Below are 17,690 nucleotides of genomic sequence, written 5' to 3' on the forward strand. Positions count from 1 at the left end.
TGAAGTAACCCTAGCCTTGAAGGTTTGAGTTTGTTTCAAGCGAACGGTTCAAAACAAAGCTACAGATGGACGAGACGATTTTAAGGCGATACAAATGAAAACCAAGATTTTGACACCTGCCCGCTAACCAAACAAAGGAAAGCACTTAAGGTTGCCTTTTATTTGAACTTAAAGAACACAATTGTCTCAAAAATAAAAAATTAGCAACCAGATGTTTATTCACTGAAAATGACTTTTTGCGTTTCCTGTCACGAAGTTGCAAACTTTAATTTTAGAAAACAATTAGAAACTTTTAATGACCTTTAAATTTCTTTGAGGAAAAAGTGACGGATAGCTTTTACGAAATGCATTTAAGAGCTCTTTTCCCTCTCGTTATATATTAATGCGATCATTGTAGATGCTGTTATATCTTTTGAGGTTCAATATCCTTGGTTAAAATGTTATTTTCCTTTCTTTTGGATGGGATGTATGACAGAGCTTGAAACAAATTAAAATAACTGAATCACAGTATATTGATTATCTAAAAATAGCCCACGTGATTGCATGATTTCTGCCCCGAATCTCTGACTGCGATATATTGTTCTGACTGTTGAAGGGTAAATTTTTAAAACAGCTCTACAACTATACTACTGCAGGGTTTTTTTCTTGTTTATTACTTGTGTCTTCTCTTCTTCAACACCGTAATATAGTTCTTGAAAAGCTACTTAAGTATCCCCAATTTCAATTTAATCGTCCATCTTTTCTTCATGAAATATGAAAAAATACACTGCTGGGTACCCCTCTGCACCGAATGCACCTATACATGGCCACAGGTATCGACAGCAAGTGTACGAACATAGCCTTGCAGGGATGATAACCGAGAATGAAGAAGTGAAAATATTATGGGCTTTTACCATACAAACCGATCATGAGATGAATCACCGTAGGCATGACGTAACCGTTCATGATAATAACAACAGAGTCAACAGCGATTTCAAAATATGTAACACTGAAGATGACGGATGTACCGTCGAAACATGTCTGGAAAATTAAAGAAAGTTGTTATGTTTATACGACTAACAACAGAGTCCTGATTATGCGGTACCTAGCGACAACAACGTTGAAAGCAAAGAGAGAGAGAGAAACAGGAAAAATATCAAGACTTAAAAAGAAAAGTAATTGTTAGAGTATGTGTCATGACATCTAAATTTGGAGGGCTGGATACTTACTTACTCAAGACTTAATTGATTTACCCCCGGATGGAAATTAGCGACACAAAAACTAAAAATAAAAATAAGCTGTTGCCTTGTTCCTCTGTTCCCCTTGTTGCTTTGTTCCCCTTTTCCCCTTGTTACCCTGTTCCCCTATTTCCCCTGTTCCACTTGTACACCTTGTTCCGCTTCTTCTCCTGTTTTCCTGTTTCCCTTTTTTCCCAGACGGTCTTTTTCCATTGATCTCCTTTCTCCTTGTTCTACTGTTCCCCTTATTCCTCTGTTCTGCGGCTTCCCTTGTTCCCCTGTTCCCCTTGTTTACCTTGTTCTCCTTATTCCCCTGTTACCTTTGTTCCCCTTATTCTCCTTGGTCCTCTGTTACCTTTGTTCCACTCTTTCCCTCTTCCCCTGTTTCCCTTGTTCCCCTGTCCCCCTTTTCTCCTTGTTTCCCAGTTCTCCTTATTTCGCTGTTCCCCTTGTTCTATTGTTCTGTTGTTCCCTTTGTTTCCCTGTTCTGCTTGTTCCTCTTGGTCCCCCGTTGCCCTGTTCCCCTTGTTTACCTTGTCTCTCTTGTTCCCCTGTTTCCCTGTTCCCCTTCTTCCTCTGTTTTTTCTTGTTTTCTTGTTTCCCTGTTCCCCTGTTTTCCTTTTCTCCTTGTTTCCCTCCTCCGGGCCCCTTATGTCGCTGTTCTTTTTGTTCGTTTGTTCTGCTATTCCCCTGTTTCCTTTGTTCGCCTTACTCCCCTTACTCCCCTGTTTCCCTTGTTCCCCTTGTTGTCCTCTTGTCCTGTTCCCCTGTTCTTTTTGTCCCTATTTTCTTGTTCCCCTCGTTCCTCTGTTCCATTGTTCCCCTTGTTGTTTTTTCCCTTTGTTCCCCTTGTTCCCTTGTTCCCCTGTTCCACTTGTTCCTCTTGGTCTCCCGTTGCCCTGTTCCCCTTGTTTACCTTTTCGCCCTTGTTCCCCTGATCCCCTTGTTCCCCTGTTCTTCTTTTTGCCCCTGTTTCCTTGTTCCCCTGTTTCCCTGTTCCCCTTCTTACTTTGTTCTCCTTGTTTCCTTGTTCCCTTGTACTCCTTTTCTCCTTGTTTCCCTCCTCCCTTTATGTCACTGTTCTTCTTGTTCGTTTGTTCTGCTATTCCCATGTTCCCCTTATTCCCCTGTTTCCCTTGTTCCCTTTTCGTCCTGTTGACCTGTTCCCCTGTTCTTTTTGTCCCTATTTTCTTGTTCCCTTCTTTCCCCTGTTCCTCTGTTTCCCTAGTTCTCCTTGTTTTCCTTGTTCCCCTATTTCCTTTGTTTACCTTGTTCCTCTTATTTCCCTGTTTCCCTTGTTCCTTTTGTTCCCCCTGTTTCCCTTGGTCTCCTGTTACCCTGTTCCCCTTGTTCCCCTCTTCCCTTTTTTCCCCCTGATGTCTTGTTTCCCCGTTCCCTTGTTGCCCGTGTTGCCTTGTTGCTCGTGTTCTCCTCATCCCATATTCTTCTCTTCCCCTTGTTCCCCTTTTCCTCCTGTTTCCCTTATCCCCCTGTTCTCTTATTCCCTTATTCCCCTGCATCCCTTGTTCCCCTTGCTACCCTGTCCACTGGTTCCTCTTGTTACCCTGTTCCTTTAGTCCCCCTTTTCTCTTTGTTCCCCTGTTCCCCCTGTTGCCTTCTTCCCCTTGTTCCCCTATTTCCCTGTTCCTCTTGTTCCCCCTGTTTCCCCTTTCCCCTTGTTGCCCTGTTTCCCCTGTTGCCCTATTCCCTTGTTCCCCTATTCTCCAGTTCCCATGTTCCCTTTGTTTGGCGGTTCCCCTTTTCTCCCTTGTTTACCTTGTTCCCATTGTTGCCCTGTTCCCATTGTTTCCCTGTTTTTATTTGTTCGCCTGTTCCCTACCTTTTTCCCCCTGTTGCCTTGTTCTCGTTATTTCCCTGTTTCCCTTGTTTCCTTGTTTTCCTCTTCCCCTTGTTCCACTGTTTTTCTTGTCCCTCTGGTTTCTCTTTTTCCCTTGTTTCCCTTGTTACCCTGTTTCCCTTGTGTTCTAGCTTCCCTATTCCCTTGTTCTCCTTTTTCCTCCTCGTCCCCTGCTCCCCTTGTTTACCTTGCTTCCCTCGTTCCCCCTGTTCCCTTTTTCCCTTGTTTCCCGTTCTATAAGATCGAGGTTTTACTCTGCTCCAATATTGTTTTGTTGTTTTTGTTGTTTGTTCGTTTGTTCGTTTGTGATTTTTTTTTTGCTTGGCTTCCTATAACATCGACCGGATACGCAGCCTTAGTGCCGGTTCAAACACATTTGCTCATAGCGTTATAGCGCTACATGCTTTAGTTGAGTACTTGCGCATGCGATGTTACAAACAGAAGTTAACTCTCATAGGTTAGCTGCAACACTGTTACACTTTTCTGTTAGTTTGTTATAGCATCGGAACATAAAAGTCATTTCTCCTTTAAACCTCGTTATAAAATATCTGTTCACATGACCGCTCCATCAATCACAGCACTCATTGGAAGCGCGGAAATATTTCACTGTGTTTATTCCACGACTTTGCTAGTATTATCACCCCTTCAATACAACCGACCGTCTAATAGGACGAGAATAACGTTTATAGAAACACCTTTGAGACTCAATCTAGTTATGACAATGACTTTTTCAGCTTGACCAGTTGCTTTGTCTTTAATTTTCAAACTTCATTAGAAATCAGGGCTTTCCATCTGGCAAAAAATACCCAGAGCCTTTTACTCTCAAACAACTTTGATTCACTCATAGAGTTTCAATTTTACAAGAAAAGCTAAAAAGTGAATTTTGATCATGGATAAATCAACCAAAACGAGTAAACAACTTGATAAACAAGACAAACAAAGTACTTGGGGTTAGGCTGAAGTGACAACATTTATATTTTTGTTTCCTTATTACGATTTAAAATGGCTAGAATTGGGCATCATCCCATTTAAGCTGATTTAGTACAACTTGTCAACGTAGGAGGTAAATTCCCGGTCTGTCATTGGGGTAATTATGATAAAATATATGTCACGGTCTGGCATCGGGCTAATTATGTAATAATTAAAAATTGTAATGACTATTTAGTGCAATATGTCAATCTTTCACTGTTAACTTTATTAACAAAATTGACTTAATTACCCCCTACAGAACAAAACATTTAATTTTGATTGTAACCGCGGTATCCCCTTCATAACGTTCCTTCGTTAAAGTGAAATTAAGCAGTGATTTAAACAAAGAAACATCCCTCATTGTTCCTTCCAAACTAGGTGCTTCATTATATCACTGCAGGTATTCTTCCCGCTGTTGTAATCTCGTTTTCCAACACAGTGATAGGTTATAAATAAGAAATGGGAAAATATTTTAATTACGGGCTTCTCAGCCGGAAAGAAAGTGTTGCAGTTTACAGGACGTGACAAAAAATGAAGAATTGGTTAAGTACGTCTTTCGTGGTTTTTGCTCTTATCAGCTCATCCAGTTTCTTACCTAAGGGTATGTTCTGACATTTTTTTATTTCTTATTCAATTATCATTAACTTTCCAGGTAATATAAGCGAATGGGCTGAACAAAACTTTCATTTTATAATTGGGTTTTACAATTATTAAAGAGCAAAGTAAAATTGTTGTCCTCGATTGGTGTTCGTTCAAAGGTAATGTAGTAAAATAAAAACAAATCAATGAACGAAAAATAAACAAATTAACGCCAAAGATTCTACGAATAACTTTTTCATTTTCCTTTACTTTTTTTTCTCTTGGGGATGCTGTGTGCTTTAGTGTAGGTGAACTCAGAAGGAGAGAGCAAAATTAATTAATTTTTAAGATTTTCTCTCCCTCATTGCTTGTTTTTATTTCAAGATCATCTAATGGAATTTTGCTGTATATTGATAGCCTGCATTGAAGGCGTAATCTAATCCCGCCGTAGTAACGTCTGTTAAGAAGCGCGGATATCCTTATTATGGGCCAATAATGGACTCCAGTGCATATTTTAACGCAGAAATCATAGCGCGTACTCAATTCCTGATACACTGGTGAGGACGCAGAACAAACATTTTGGCGCTGGCTCGCAGGGGGACTTAACCAAAGGTTTAAATTCCTCTGTGACGCAGGCTATAAATTTACAGTTTCTTTCCTTCGCTTTTGCTTTTCGTCTACAGTATTCAGTAAGGTGACTATCAATAACGGATGCGCGCAGACCACACTCGGCAATTCATCTAAAGAGGTAACTCCAAAAGTCCCACAAATGAGTTGGATTCATATTCCATCGTTACTGGAAATGGAGGCCGGTAAGATAACAAAAACATAAGGCGCATTATATCCTTTAATTCAAAAGGGAATGTACCGAGATATGAGCTTGTTGAATCGAAACTCATTGGAAAAATGTGAATCTGATTTAAGCTTGAAGAACGATGTCTCCCTACTGACTGAGTTGTCGATCAAAAGTCCATGAACTCTTTCATGTTCTTAAATTCCATGTCGCCGATTCAGTTTTCTTGGACATCATTTTAAAAATGACGTTACGGCTCTTAATAAATGTCCTTTATTAGACTTCATTTTTCCCTTATGCTATGTGTACGATAAGCCGTTAGGTGCTCTATAAGGCTCGATAAGCCCGGAGTTCTCGATAGCTGTGGCTTTCGAGAACTTGATGGTCTTATTACTTTCATTCACCCTTATCAGGGCTTTAAAAAAACGATTTTATTCTCTTCTTTTAGGAAAATATCGTATTCTTGGAAGAGTCGTTCATCTGAAGTATGTAAAAGAACAATTAGAAAAAAAGCAAGGACTTAACTACGACTTTAGCCGAGCTCGGCAGGAAATGCGGTTCATTTCAAAGGTGGAAATTCAGACCGACTCCTTATACGTTGAGGTGAGTCTCAAAGCTGGAAAAAAACTATCACGCTTTAGGTCTACATGAACTGCTGGTCTGTGCCTGAAAAATATCTTGCGGGATAACTGAAATGTTATTTTCAAAACTAGAGAAGAAAAATCTGCAGGCCACTGTTGTACTTTGAAGTTTTGGTCAAAATCTAGTATCAAGTTTTTGGTCAAAACGTTTATTGTTTATAGCAGGTCAAACGATTCTAAAAATATTGATAAAATATATTAAGCATGAGACGCAGTGTTTTATCACCAGATGATACACTGAGAAGACAGTTGAAAATACGACGCACAGCACAGTATTTTTGACGAATTTCGAGGAGTTTCATCTGTTGATGAAACGCTGTGTCGATGCTTTGATATATTACATCAATATTTTTTTAATCTTTTGACCTGCTATAAACAATAAACGTTTAAGAGGAAGCTGTTTTAAAATCAACATCAATTTATTTGAACTTTAAACACAAAACTTACAGATCTCTGAAAAGCTATTTTTCAGAAAAGGTCTAAGTTCTCTCTGCCTCTTTGAGATACCCCTTTCTCGTTTTGTTCTCCATGAGATTTTCCACGACAACTTACCAAAGTCTTGTTTAGGGACTTTTCTAAAATGCGACAGCGGCGGAGCGCAATCTCTAAGATACAAAAGGTTTAGTGAGCAAAACAAAGACTCTTCACATCCACTCCAGCCGTAGAAAACAGCCCCAAATTTTCAGCCAATCAGAAGCACTGCTCAGATCTGGAATTTCTTCCATCGTTTCTTAGAAATCATTTCGCGGGAAAATCTGTGGTGGCTTCGCGAAATGTCGGCTATTTTCTCAGGCTAAGTACACTCACGCGTTTTTTAAATTTCTTTGCGGACACGTAGCCGCATCGTAAGGTCGCTAGGGACATAGATAGTTGACGACAGCTAGTGATCAACTTGGTAAAGGTTTACCCTTAGTATTCAATTTAAATACAGGCTTTCTGTTTCGCTAGGGCTCTGTTAAATTGTACGGAATCAAAGAACTGACTGTTTGTGCTAGAAGAATAATTGCTACACCCGGAAGTGAACTTGACATATCAGCACCGAACTGGAATCAGCAGTTTACAAACCGAGTGACAACTGGTGCGGATGGAGAAAAGGGAAACGATGGAATTGATGGTCCTAAGGGTAAGTGGAAGGAAAGAGTCTGGCTGCAGCAACTATTATATCTTGAATACGCAGTCTCATAGAACAATCAATAGAACAATCGCGATTGAGATGAACAATCACATCCCTTATCCACGGTGGATAAATCGATATCTCATCGCCAACGCAATTTCAATATAGATATCGGGCGCCTAACGCTATACAAAGTTTGAACAACTAAAGCTGTCGAAATGAATATACTGGGACTAAACAAGACTACTTCGACATCGACGTCGACGCCATTTGTGGGTTGAATTTCTTATTTTTTTGTTTCGACCTACCCAGTATAAATTTATTTGAGTTGTTAAAATCACAAATCACACAGAATATTTCACCTGTCTCTGACTTTTTAAACTGACCTCTAAATTATTTTCACAGTTGAAATACTTGTTGGCGTAGTTCGCGGTTCTCTAACTGTGATCGCAAATGGAGGCAACGGACACAAAGGACAAGATGGCGGTTCGGGAGAAAATGCCGAGGGACTTGGTTACACGGTAATTTAATAAACTAGTAATAACTGACGTTTTGATTATAAACCATGCAAAGCTTGGTGTCATGTGATGAATTTCATTTAAACACCTACACACTAAAAAGCGCGCTGAACACATTTGTTTGAGTTTGATGTACATTGGTCGTAAAAATCCCCTTCCTTCACCAGAGGTTTTAATTAAGCTGATATCTTGAAAACCTTGGAAACATCTTGGTTTTAAAAATAGATTTTAAATGAAATTTTTGAAAGCTGTATTACTTGTACTTCATGAGGTTTGCTCTGACTGGAATGCCGATTTTATCATAACGAGAAAAATGTCTAGGAACAAACAAAACTGAAAAAAAACAACAACAACAACAACAACAAGCTTTAGATGTCTAGAAATGTGACCCAAGAAATTTCGACCACTAACAACTTGAACCCCGACCATTACAGGGGAGGAAGATCCTAGCACTGGGAAGATCCTAGAAGGCGGATCACCTTAGAACTATATATGTTTTCTGTGTTCAGTTTACAGGCACAGGGTTGCACTTGTCTCTAGCGCTAGGATCTCCCTAGTACTAGGAAGATCATAGCTGAGAGATAGGAAGATCCTAGTACCATGTAAACTGTCTTTGTTTGTAAGATCCTAGTACTAGGGACAAACCAGAAAAAAATAGCTGCGGGTCATTTAGTGGGTAATCACGGCAATAATGGCCGACCATTTCGTTTGGCGTTACCACGAGCTGATTATTGTGATTAACGCCAGTAAAGAGAGCAGAAGGGCCAAAATTGTATTTTTGTGGTTTTCGCCCGCCATGCTTAATTACTTCTCTACTTGAGCACCACACAGACGAAAATTTCTCCCAAGGAAAAGTTATTTCGCCGTCTAGAATCTTTCAGCTGGTACGAGCATCTTCCTCTCTTCATGTAAACAGTCCCTTAGTAACTAGAACTGCACCGTCTTATGCCTCATTTAGCTCAACTAAAAGTGTGATTGTGAAACACCGCACTTTAGGCTGCCCGCGATGTCTTTGAGGAAACTAAAAAAAAGTGCTGGGATATCTTTGCATCAAAACTTGAGCATGGCGTATTTTGGTGGGAAACATTTGAGTGTTTTTGATTTCTCATGTTCATACAACAGTTAAACTGCTTCTACCTTGTTGAAATAACAATTTGAGACCTATTATTCAACCCTTTACGAAATAAATTCAGCAACCCGACAGACCTGCGAGTTTGTGCAACAACCAAGGGCCGCAACTTTGTTCGCCGAGCTATTTTCCTGGAACACCTGGAGAAAAAGGAAAGAGTGGCAAGAAAGGAGGGAACGCTGGAACGCCAGGTAAGAAATGTTATTATACATTTTACTCATTATCTGCCTTCTTATCGGCTAACCGCCTACAGCTAAATTTGGAAATCAGCACAACCTACAGATCAGTAATTAGTTATCTGTTAGCAGATAACTGACTAATCTGTAGGTTGCGCGCACATTGCATGATTTCCAATAACAATATCAATTTAGGTTCCTTGCTAAAACAATTATTAGATTCGGTTTTTGTGATATCCTAAATAATCCGAATGTCTCAGTAAGTGTTATTAGTCTCGTCCTTCCGCTCGGCTGATAACACTTACCTCGACCTTGATTATTCCAGATATCACAAAAACCTCATCCAATATATAATGCTGTATGTTTTATATATAATTTTCAAGAATCTTTTCTAGATATGTTTCAGCTTAGCTTAATGGGCGAATATGCGTTTTTGAACTAGTCTGAGGTCAAATGCAGACCTACCAACTCTCAGAATTCTGCCGTGAGTCTCACGATGGTTTGACCTTTCTCACGGCCTCAAGACTTAGCCCCCCAATCTCACGGTTTTTTGGAGAAATATCATTTTCAAATGAAACGTTACCTTGATGAATAAAAATAGAAATTAAATGGGTAATGCCAGTGCCTGTTGAAGCCCTTTGTGTAACATTTTGGCCATGAAGCTGCTTATCCGGAATTGAACGTCCCAATACTGTATGTTTCGTCCCAGTTATGCCCTCATCCCTGGCCTCTTAGAGTCAACAAAGAAAGCCGCGGCATTTTGCTACAAGAGGGACCACAAATAAAGTATGGTAGCATTTGAAAAAACAATTAATACACCCACAGGAAAAAAGATTTATTTAGTTGTGATTTGTAAAAAAAAAAAAAAAAAAAAAAGGATCTCACTACCTCTTGTAGCATTTCAATATATATATTTTTTCATTAGTTTCCAGATTTTCCTGTATCAGGGGTTGGCAGGTCTGCAAATAGGTCACCATTGGCTAAATTCCTATTTTTGAGTTTCGAACCTTCACCAACGGCCACCTCTTCACAACGGCCAGTTTTTTCAGCGACTGATTAAAAAGTCAAGAATGGTCATGAAATTTGTTCCTTGTGGTGCGTTAATAGTTAATAGCGGTAATAGTATTTTGATTGTGTTCGATTTTATACTGCTGCAGTAAGCATAAATTGTCTACGATGCTTTAGTGTATGTTACGAACCTTGCTCGGTTTGTCACGTTAACATTTCGATTCAAAACATGCAAGTTTTGTATGTATTTTATCTCTGTATAATTACTAGCTATTTATGATTGGATTACCATTATGAGATACAAGGAATGTAAACTTAGCACAATAAGCATGTTCTCCTCCCTAAATAAATTGTCATATTATCCCGCGCTAGCTCCCCATAAGGGCCACCTCTCCACACCGGCGACTTTCGTCTGTCCCCAAGGTGGCGGTTATGTGGAGGGGTTCGACTGTAATCAATTTCTTTGGAACAATTTCTTGTAGGAAACGGAGGACGAGCTGGTAATATCGTATTTAGCTGGGGAAAAGTCAACGGCAACGTTCTCCTGAAATCCTGCAAAGGGCTTGGAGCAGAGCCAGCAAAGAATGGACGAGGAGGAAAAGGTAACATCGTTTACTCTTGTCATAACCTTTCCAACTCAAGTCGCAGCTTAACTAATTACAAACAAGTCGAAAAGGCTGAATACTATGTAAAAAGCTTTTTTAAAAGATAGAAATAAATCCAGTCTCCTCCTGAGTCTTCTCTGATTCTCATTAAAGCTTTGATGACACAAACCATCTTGAAATCTTGAAAAGCTCGAAAATGACAACTAAAGTGGACTCTAGGGTGCATACAGCTCGTTAATGCGGATACTTCATTGTCAGCTGTGTGCTATAATAAAACATTCCACACTGAAGGTAACGAACTCTCAGCTGACAGTGTTAGAGTACACAGTATAAGATGAATTCTAGAATTCAACATCAGATCAAACGAGTTTAACACAGAACGTCCGCTTTTCCCTTATCCTGAGCAACGGGCAACAGGGACCTCCCCGTATCCGTGCCCGTTCCGCTGGACAAGGGCTACGCGGACTCTGGGAACGAGAATGAAAGTCATGTAAAAAATAGCGACTTTTGGGTGTTTCCATGGACATGACCCGCTAAACGATGACTTTGTGAAGGTTAGAGATGTTAAGATTGACGAAGATAATGTCCTGTTTTATTACTTCTGCGGAGCGTAAAGTAAAGGATTCGCCAGGGTCAGGAATGTATCAAAGTCGACCTTTTTGGGACAAGATTGGGCACGCAAAGTTTGTAGGTTTTCGGTTTTTTTCGGCTATTTAACGAAGTGAGAGCCGAAGTGTTTCGAGATATCGCGAGATCACTTCGATTTCTTTGATTTATTCTTTAACTTATTCGAGGAAGAAAAAATTATTATTTTGGCTTTCCCGGGGTTTGAACCGACTCAACTGTGTGAGCCGTCAGATCAGAGGAGACTCTAAGTTAAATTACCCGATTGTGCTACTGCGACCCAAGGTAGTTCGGGATATGAAAAATAGCTGTGAAATTATGCATTAGTTTCGGGACAAAATTGGGCGCGCAAGTTCGTAACATTTCGGCTTGTTTCGGCTATTTTACGAAATGAGACCGGACTACTTCGTGATATCTTGAGATGACTTCGAGTTTAGTCTTTAATTTACTCGAGGAGTAACGTTTTTTAATTATTCATGAATAATAAATTAGGGCATGTTTACATTTCAGCATGAGTCAGCAGATTTGCATCAGTTACTGAAATCATAGAATATGTCGAAAAGCTTCTACTATTCGCCTGTTTAGTATTTTCTAGAACCATATGTTAAACGGTATACAAGTTTCAAGCGAGTTCTTTTGACGAACTAAGTTTTTTCCCATGAGTTGGGGTGCTGTGTTTAGTCAAGTGTGACGAAGGTCGATTTTCAAGTTCTATGTTTACAAGTTGGCGGAAGCCGTAAGATATCTGAAGTTCAATTGAGAGTTTGTCATTATTGGCAGAGGCTGTTTAGTTTTACTTAAGTTCAAGTCAAGTTTGTGTTAGCGGATGCTGTGTTTTAAAGCTCTGTGAAGACCATGTTCCTTTGGTGTTAAACTTCTTTGTGTTAATCCGACACCCCTACTTGCTGATCGCCAGTGAATAATTATCCTCAAAACATTCGAACTCGTAATATTGCGTTTTAGCCAATTCCATGCTCAACGTAATTGACTCCTTACCCATCCCTTACATATCTTTAATCAGTACATGAGATTGCCATGCTGTTTTTGAAGCCTCATGTAAGAAAAATTGCTGGTTTTCAGTGTCACGTCATTCAAACTAGATCAAAATAAAAATCAAAACCGGTCAATAGATAAAGTCCGGAAACTGGGAGATAAAAGAAGGTAAATATATATACAAAGACCCTCGCCAAGATTCAGGCCAGAAGGAATATTTCGTATACGAGATGTCGGAAGAAATGTTTTACTCAAATTTATAGAGATTTGTATGGAGACGCTATGTTGGTGCCCACCTGGATGAGCACCAACATGGCGGACGGGAACCAACAAAAACATCTGTTACCGAGTTTTGGAACAAAAGCGTGAATTTATTCCTCGAGGAACTCATAAACATTAAAGTAATACTTTTTCTAATTACATGAACCATTTAGATAGCAAAATTCCCCGAAATACGTCACTCTTTTAACCTACAAGACAGCTCTCTCGGCCGTAATGTAAATGCCACGTCACGCAGTAGCTTGGAAATTCAGGCGTACTCTATCAAAAAACTAAGAACCCTTTTTGAAGCGAAAATTTGTACGAAAATTATTTTTCAGCTGCTCGAATACATCATGAAAGTAAAATCTCAGTAAGATTGATAGTTTTGTAGTTTGAGTTTTAGTGACGTCATGTGAAAACCAACAATAGAGAGTTCTTTTTTCACTGTTTGTTTTAAATTTGTTAGACTTGTTATTCACCGCCAGTAACCTCATATTTGACTTAGGTCTAAACGTTTAGACCCAAGTAAAATTTAGAAGGATATGTATGGAGTAATCAGAGCATAACTAGGCAGGAGCCCATCAAATGGAGCCTCCAACTCCATTAATTTCTTGAGTCAACCCTTTCCCGAGTAGATTTATAAATAGAACGGCTAGTTTCCCGCGAAAAGTGTCATATTTCCGTGAGTCTCGTGTGTCACCGTGAAAAAATATAATTGGATGAAGTCGAACTCAGAAGCCCGTCCTTCGACCGTTTTCCTTTTCTCCTTTTCGTCCATTTTGACACTTTTACAGCCGCTGGGATCTGGGTATCATGAAATATAAGTTAATGAATTACCCGACTGAGACTGAGCATGAAGCGATGGGACAAAGGCAGCGAACTGAGGATCACGGAAAGGTTATCTTTGCGAGTGTTTCATTTTTTGCTGTCATACATCCCACATTTAAGCATGCACCTTGAAAAGAGTCGAAGATTAAGCGTTCTGTGGACGATTTGGAACTTTTCGATGATCAGCGCCGAAAAAGTGCCAGGATCATTTGATTTTTGTCATCACCGTGGAGTGGATTTCGCCAGTTAAGAACCGCGCGCAAAAGCGATGACCTAAGTAGCAACTAACGAGGAATGCTTCAGCTCCGAAATTTGAGAAATTGCAGTCTTCCTTTACGACTGACTTGTATCACCATGAGAGTTGCCTGATAAAACCGGCACTTGAAAAGTTGAACAGAAACAACAGTTGCTCGACTGTGAAGCTAACTCAAAAGTAATTTGCTAACGGAGGAATTTGTGACATCGCACTCCAGTCCAAAGACCCACTTATCTCAAGAAAAACAAAATGGATTGTATCTGCGCCAAAAGAATTATGACTGACTAACAGGACAATTCTCAGCAGTTAATGTAGAAGTTTAGGCTCAATTCCTTCCTTCGAATTCGCATCTGTAGATCACTTTTTTGTGAGAAGACAATGGCTGGACCCGGCGTTACAAAACATATCAGGGAATCATCACACTAGCTCACGGGCAAAACAACCGTAAGGACTACAAGTGCTTATTCAGATAAACGCATTTCGGAAAAAAAAAAACCTTGAAAAACTAGAAATTTGATTAATACTGAGTCATTTAGCCGAAATAAGAACCTTAACGCTCCAAAAAAAATTGGCTAAAGAAAACGAATCCTGTCAGAACTACAGACTGCAGGTAGTAGTTAATCATTATGCATGTAGCAGACCAGCTTCATGGCCTCTTAATGAGAGACAAGCAACCAAAATTAAGATTAAAAAAGTCAGAGTTTAAAATTCTCAACAATATAATATACCCGCTAGAAAGAAAAAATAAAGAAAATCTCTGAGGGATGGAAACGCTAAAGTCACGTTTCACTAGCTTGTGATTGTGTTTGGCCTGTCAACAACGAATTTCCCGCTGTTTGATGAAGTACAATAGCAGTGTCATTTCGTCGTTGTGATTGGCTCTTCCCACCGTCGGCGCGCGAAGTCTCCCCTGGGAACTGTTCTAATTATAAATCTACTCGGGAAAGGGTTGACTCCAAGAGCTTGTATGGGAGATGGAGGCTCCATTTGATGGGCTCCTGAACTAGGCTAATATCTTAGAGACATGGTGGTTTCACAACCACGACGGGGAAGTGTACGCTCCATAGCGTCTTTTTTCTTTAGTATTCTGTACAATAATAGGCTTGCTTTTGACTTAAATAACATGACTCGTTTACTACGGACACTCCGTTCAGTGTCCCATCTAATGGGGTTTGACTGTATTTTCCTCGCGAAAACTACACTCTATCTTTTTACGATTGTGCTTTTTTATTTTCTATCTTTCTATCTTATCCAGGAGGCGAAGGCAGTAGGGGTGGAAAAGGGAGAAATTGTAAGACGTATTTCATGATGAAACGTCAATTTCCGGTTTGCGGGGATGGTGGACTGGGGCATAAAGCCCGTGACGGACCACGTGGCAATAATGGACCGCCCGGAAGAAGTAAGCTAGCCCCTCTACCTTACTTTGTTTCTACCACTGTCTTGTCTAGGGCCTTTTCACATAACGTCAACCGCCATGTTGCTGTCCAAATGCAATAAAAAGGGGCGATAATTTTCTTATGCAAACGCATTTTTTTGTCGCAATAAATTGCGTAGCTGCTGGCCACGAGTGTAAAAACTCTATAATCTGTATTCCTGGTATAGAGCGTTTACATTCACGTGACCAGCATCCATTAAAATTTATGGGAACAAAAGGACGCGTTTACATGAGAAAAGAGTTCAATTCCGACAGGATTGGTTTAGAACACCAACATGGCCGCCGTTTTATTGTTATGGAACACCAATATGGCCGCCGTGACGTCATGTGAAAACGCTCTATATTCACAAATATTTTTTCTTTCCGTTCAATTAAGTCGTCTTTAAGTATCAACTCTGTCAAAGTCATCAAGTCCTTAAACATCAGAGAATAATCCTGCAACGATTTGAAGCAGTTATAGAATGTCAACTTCTTCAGTTTTTCTCTTAGTTATATCCATGCAATGCTAGTCTACCCAAACTGACATCTAGACACTTCCATCTGTTTCCCATAGAATCTGTTTTAATGCTACAAGATGAGGTCTCTGCAAGTCAATTTCGCAGCTGTTCCCCCGCGGAAGGGGATGGGTAAGGTAACTGGGGACGCTTGTGGGAAGACAAGAATTAACCCCCCTCCCCCCCCCCCCAAAAAAAAAGTGGGCGTGGTTCAGGCTTTATCTGATCACTAAAAGAAGACAATATTCCAGCTCGGTATGACGACTTTTGTTTGTCTGTCACACCTCATGTAAGGGAATCCACGACAGTCTCGGATTCTGGATTCTACGACGTGGATTCTGGGTTCCAGGTACTGGATTCCAGATTCTTTGTCAGTGGAACTTGGATTTTGGATTTCCATAGTTAGTGGAATTCCCTCGTCCTTGAGCTGAATCACGGATTCCAGAAAGTCAGGATTCCAGATTCCACAAGCAGAAATTTCTCGGATTCCGAAATTCGGTTTCCCTTGCATGGGGCGATTTGCCTACTTGTTTTCTTATTTTCATAAAGATACACTGGTTGTTTGTTTACGCACAGCTCTAAACAGAACGTCTATGGGTAAAGATAATGAATATCCGTCCTGAACACCCTACGAATGATAAAAATCTACAATTTCTATCCCTAAGCGAGGCATAATGCATCCCCGTTACTTTAAAACTGGGGCATTCCCCTCCGCCTTTCAAAATTTAACACTAAATGTATGAGCATGCATCAGCGGGGCCTCTCCAAAATGTTTTCGAAATGAGCTTCCTTACGTTACTTTCATTCTTTTTATGTTTAATTGTTTAGCCCCAAACATCAAGGGTAAAGACGGCGCTGTAAGTTTGAGTAACATACAGTCAAGTACTTTGGACAAACAAAGTAAGCAGAGGTTCCCTCTCGAGTTGCTAAAAATTATGAAAAGGAAGGCGGAAGACTTGCTCCTTGCGGAACCAAAGAGTCGCTCTGGCAAAAAAGCTCTAAAGTTCATCATAGATGTAGTGGAAGAGAAAACAGATGTTGATGTGAGCTTCAAGAGAGGTACTTCAGTTTCATTTCAAGCTATATACTGAGATTATATATTGTATATACATCCTAACTTTAAGCAGGATGTCTTACAACAACAACAACAATCATCATCATCATTATCATCATCAATCAACAGCGGCAGCAGCAGTTCTATTACTATAACGACAATAATTATAACAATTCAGTATAACTAATTCAGTAAAATCCAACTAGTGGTCTATTATCAATGCTGCGTTCTGATTGGTTGAGCCATTACTAGGCTATATGTTATAGCCCACTAGTAGAGAAGAGCGCCGGCTTTGAAAACCAAAACAATGGCGGCTGAATTCCGTTTTGCTAGCTTAAGTTGTTTTGTCTCAAATTTTTTGAACAACTAGTTGGATTAAAACAATTGTTCCTCTCGCCCTCATTGCCTCTGAGTCAATAGCCCATTCGGTCTTCGGCCTCATGGGCTATTGACTCAGAGCCCATTCGGACTCTAGGAATAATTGTTAATTAGTATATACTAAACAGTGGATAGTGTTTTTCACGCGCTCTGATTGGCTACTCAATCAGTGAATATCCAATGCTATTCACGGATTCACCTCCAGTTCCTTCGAGCGAGCGACGCCAAACTCTCGTAAGTTACGAGCAAAATGGCTTCCCGGTTTGCTGCCATAACAAACAAAGAAATTTCACAAATAATCAAGCAAGCTGTTACCGAAACACACGAAGAAGGTTACGAAGTTCGGTTTGGACGTTTTGACAGGTAAAGCTTTGTCTATTTTACTTGAATTTATCGATGAAACCGGTGAAGAAGTTTTTTGTTTACAAATGCAAATTAAGCTGAGTCTTATAGTAAACTAATATATAGTAAAATAATTATTCACCTCACTGTCGGTGGCTAGTGTAAGATATTAACATCGCCTTTTCGCGGCTCGGTAAATGACACCACTGGCCACCTCCAATTCGGTGAATAATATAATTGTTATCTATAATCTGATTATTTACCATGCGCAATAATTAAAGCACAAAGGCTAGTAGATATGAACTGGGTCAAACCAAATATTTCACTAGAAGTAAATATGAAAAGGTTAATAATCTTAACTGACCGGAGGCAGACCCGAAGTTGGCGAATTTTTAAGCTTAGCCGAATATCTGAACAC

At 39.9% G+C, this 17,690-nt stretch overlaps 1 protein-coding gene across 1 annotated transcript in view; it reads left to right on the forward strand.

Moving 5' to 3' along the window:
* Positions 1-4,575: 4,575 nt before the first annotated feature.
* LOC140949031 (uncharacterized) overlaps positions 4,576-17,690 on the forward strand; it is a 29,428-nt gene continuing 16,313 nt past the window's right edge. Inside the window, exons 1-9 of the mRNA XM_073398284.1 lie at positions 4,576-4,645; positions 5,307-5,435; positions 5,865-6,019; positions 7,006-7,180; positions 7,577-7,692; positions 8,883-9,009; positions 10,485-10,604; positions 14,825-14,968; positions 16,327-16,557. Of these exons, the coding sequence (XP_073254385.1) occupies positions 4,576-4,645; positions 5,307-5,435; positions 5,865-6,019; positions 7,006-7,180; positions 7,577-7,692; positions 8,883-9,009; positions 10,485-10,604; positions 14,825-14,968; positions 16,327-16,557 (1,267 nt within the window). The remainder of the gene's footprint in view (positions 4,646-5,306; positions 5,436-5,864; positions 6,020-7,005; positions 7,181-7,576; positions 7,693-8,882; positions 9,010-10,484; positions 10,605-14,824; positions 14,969-16,326; positions 16,558-17,690) is intronic.

This window comes from Porites lutea, chromosome 9 (assembly GCF_958299795.1).
Source record: "Porites lutea chromosome 9, jaPorLute2.1, whole genome shotgun sequence".
Lineage (NCBI taxonomy): Eukaryota > Metazoa > Cnidaria > Anthozoa > Scleractinia > Poritidae > Porites > Porites lutea.